The following is a 3,618-nucleotide window of genomic DNA, read 5'->3' as shown; positions in this document are numbered from 1 at the left end:
TATATATATATATATATATATATATATATATATATATATATATATATATATATATATATATATATATATATATATATATATATATATCGAATCCCAACATGGAGATGGTAGTAATCACAGCAGGACATAACTGAAGTTATTTCAGCGAGCTAGCACATATGGGGCACACTTTCAGCACAATATCTTGGAATAAGACGTCAGTTTAGTAGTATGTACCCAAAAAGACCAACAATGGAAACCATATTCCTCACCAGATGTGATGCTCGTCCGTGGAGGTCCACGGCTCCATGCAGATAGAGCAGGTTGGCCGTGCTGGTGCCTTGACATCAATGCATTTCCCCCCTTCAGCTGAAGCATCCATGTTCGCACTTACCAGCATCCTATTTGCTTCTTTGTTGGAGATGTTCGCATTATATTCGCCAAAGTAGCTACTGTCTCTGTATGAGCCGTCGATCTCCTCGCCCAAACCAGATACAGTATGATTTAACTCATTGCCTCTGCCACCCCGTTCACTAGCTTCCACAGCATGGGGACATGGCCCCTCTCTGACAATAATTTCAACATTGGCAATCTCGTCCCCGCCTTCCATACCAGATGCTGGTAAGGATGAGAACACGCACGACACACAAATCATCAGCTGAGGGCAATTCTGCTCCATGAACACTATCATATCCTTTGGCACCATCTTTTCTTGTTCAGCCATCTTCTTCAATCGCTCCTTCATTAATACCACGTTGGCCTTAGCCATTGTCACCGTTTTGTTCACTATTATCTCCATCTGAGCAACCCGTTCTCTAAACCATTGTTGAATCTCAATACATGTCGCCCTTACTGCAACAAATATATGTTCGTAAAACGCTTTAATTTCCTGCAGTTCAGGTCAATTGAACAAAAGAAGAATTTATGAGATGTAATCAACACAACCTATTTTGAGTTGTCTGAAAAGACATACAAAAGTGAACGGAGGGAGTAACAATGATACTAGTTATAATAATAAAAACCTTCAGGTGGACACTGCTACAGTTGATTATATGTTTATAACATTTTCTCCAATTTCTGGTTACCAATTCAATGGGACCTAATATAAAGTAATTTACTACATGATTACTACTATGCACTCCCTCCATAAATAAATATAAAAGTGTTTAGATCACTAAAATAGTGATCTAAACGCTCTTATATTTCTTTCAGAGGGAGTACTAACTAGTAAGGGTGAACATGTTCAAATGCAATATCATGATGGTTTTGGAAGACATCCAGAATGAAAAGGATGAACCTAAGTGAGTCATTTGATTAGTGAATATAAATTCAACAGAAAAAAAAACTGTTAATGATGAATAGATCGACATCTCATTTCAGGCCAGCATAATAGGACACAAGTGGTACAACTCTATGGGAAAATAAAGATATAGTAGTTTTCCACCAGGCTTAACAACAATGGTTGCTTTTGCAACAACCAATTAGTTGGTATGAGAAAAGGCATGTATATATGCCTGATTCTTCTCCATCGCAGATTATGTTTCCTCTTCGACTCAAACCTGATACACGCTAAGCCGTATGGCAGGGATGAGGTGACAACTACTTGTTGATCCCCTAGATTATGAAGGCTCCCGTCATGTGTCCTTGTTTTTCTCAGAAGGGTTACCGACATAAAAATTTGGCGTCTCGTGTTTTAGCAGCAATGAGACTAACTAGGGTGATGGTAGAAAAAACTAATGTTTCTACTATTGGAAACCCACAAAAAATAGCGCATAATGTGAAAAGGTTCTAAGAGATTTTGCAGCGCTCCACCTTACCACACTAAAGCTAAGGCAATTTTAAATCTGAGCAATTGATTGATAGGCCATTGTTCAAATTTAATGGCCGTTAATGGTCAACTTCTGAACTTGGTCCAAATTGGTGATTTTTCATTATGTTTTAGATATTTACACATGGATAATTAACTAGAAATTCCAAACAACTCATATTCAGAAGTACATAGGTAATGTTTCAATTTATTTTTGGAAATATATTATCTAAATATTCAGATTAAATTGCTAAATACGTCAGATATTGAATTAACCAGCAAATTCTAAAATTAATAGAAACTTTCAAAGTACCAAATATCTGTGTTTATTTAATATGTAAAGGTATAAATTGGAATGAGGTATCATTTTGTTGCTAAATTGTACTCATGCAAGACCCAAATTGTGAGAGCGAAATAGGGCGAAATGGATGCTATTGATTCTAGTGAATTATTTGTTTCCATTCCCGGTATCTTAATTCTATGATTTTTCGCTATTAGTGGGTGTTGAATATGAAAAGATACTATTGTTGCTTAGAGAATTGAACGAAAAGGTCCAGTTATCTCATAAAATGTAAGAAAAATATCACCATATATATAAATCAACATAAACCAACATCCTACATCTAAAGTGGATGTCCTTAAAGACAAACTCGACACATCTATAGATGTACATCGGATGAAAGAAATAGAACCTCAGCACTGCAGCAACCCTCCAACATGTTTTCTGGTGCATAGAGGTTGATAATAAGCTTCTCCTCGAATTGTTTGCCACACTGCGGGCACTGGTTAGAAATATCAACAGTCATGGATAAGTTGAGAATTTCCATTCAGATATTTGATATACATCTTTAATATAATCTGTTCACTGAGTATATGCAGACTCACTCGTGGTACCTTGGCACTATTCTGGCCAGAACGACGCAGCAACGTCTCCATACAAGATCTGCCATACACATGCCCACAAGGAATGCAACTGCATTTAAGAGATAGATGTTATGATTAGTGATCCAAAAGTGTCACTAGTCTCATAGTTAGAATACAAGCCATGCATATGTACGTAGCATGAGTGCATCTAATATGTGTAGCAAGAGTGCATTATGAAAAATAGAAACTAATATGCTATAAAGGATGCTAAAACATTTAATGGATTTTGAAAATATAAATAAATATATGGACCATAAACAAAGAATTTTCAGATGAAACCTAGATCCACAAACTCATAAATATTTATTGTGGTGTGGTGTTCAGTGAAGGGCAGAGTCTGATTAGAGGCCTCGTTGCAAATAGCACCTTGCGACGAAGAAGCCATCTAAGACACCAGATTAATTGATGGTCCGAGGGAGTGGACTGGCTAGGGCTAGGGTTTTTAAACGATGGTTTACTGATCAGGTATTGGGCTGCCGCGTGATGGAAAATGGCGCGGTTTCTTTTCTGGCACTTTGGCAAGCAAAATTTCAAATAGCAGCGCTAAGCTTCTCGGACTGCTATGGATTTAGCGGAGGTTATCAGCCCTTTTGCGGTCGTTGCTGGAATAGCCGTCGAAATTACGTCACTGTAGTGAAATCTCGTCTAAAAGACTATTGCGGCGCTATAGCCTGCTAAATAAATTTCATGCATAGAATGGAAAGAACTCCACCATCAGAGCAACTTTTCGCCCAAGAATAGCATTGCACACAGTGAACTGTAAAAAGAAGATGCAATCCTCTTCAGTATCTAATTAGCAGCAGTGTATGGACCTCAGAAAATCAGATCTCATGCCGTATCTGATCTTCTTCGGTACCTAATTAGCGAGTGCAAAACACAGACGATACTGTGCTGATACTCCCAAATCC

The 3,618-nt window shown here is 37.6% G+C and overlaps 1 protein-coding gene across 2 annotated transcripts in view; it reads right to left on the bottom strand.

The window, feature by feature from the left end:
- LOC119294305 overlaps window positions 1–2,754 on the bottom strand; it is a 5,631-nt gene extending 2,877 nt beyond the window's left edge. Inside the window, exons 1-3 of one of the 2 annotated variants that reach the window (XM_037572517.1) lie at window positions 2,681–2,754; window positions 2,479–2,568; window positions 252–868 (exon numbers count right to left, since the gene is read on the bottom strand). In XM_037572517.1, the coding sequence (XP_037428414.1) occupies window positions 252–868; window positions 2,479–2,568; window positions 2,681–2,722 (749 nt within the window). In that variant the 5' untranslated portion in view covers window positions 2,723–2,754. Of the gene's footprint in view, window positions 1–251; window positions 869–2,478; window positions 2,569–2,671 lie in introns of both variants that reach the window. The other variant, XM_037572516.1, reaches the window with a different exon arrangement.
- Between the last annotated feature and the right edge of the window lie 864 nt (window positions 2,755–3,618).

Source organism: Triticum dicoccoides, chromosome 4B (assembly GCF_002162155.2).
Source record: "Triticum dicoccoides isolate Atlit2015 ecotype Zavitan chromosome 4B, WEW_v2.0, whole genome shotgun sequence".
Classification (NCBI taxonomy): Eukaryota; Viridiplantae; Streptophyta; class Magnoliopsida; order Poales; family Poaceae; genus Triticum; species Triticum dicoccoides.
The sequence above is the reverse complement of the archived record's forward strand: the minus strand, read 5'-3'. Positions and strand labels throughout refer to the sequence as shown.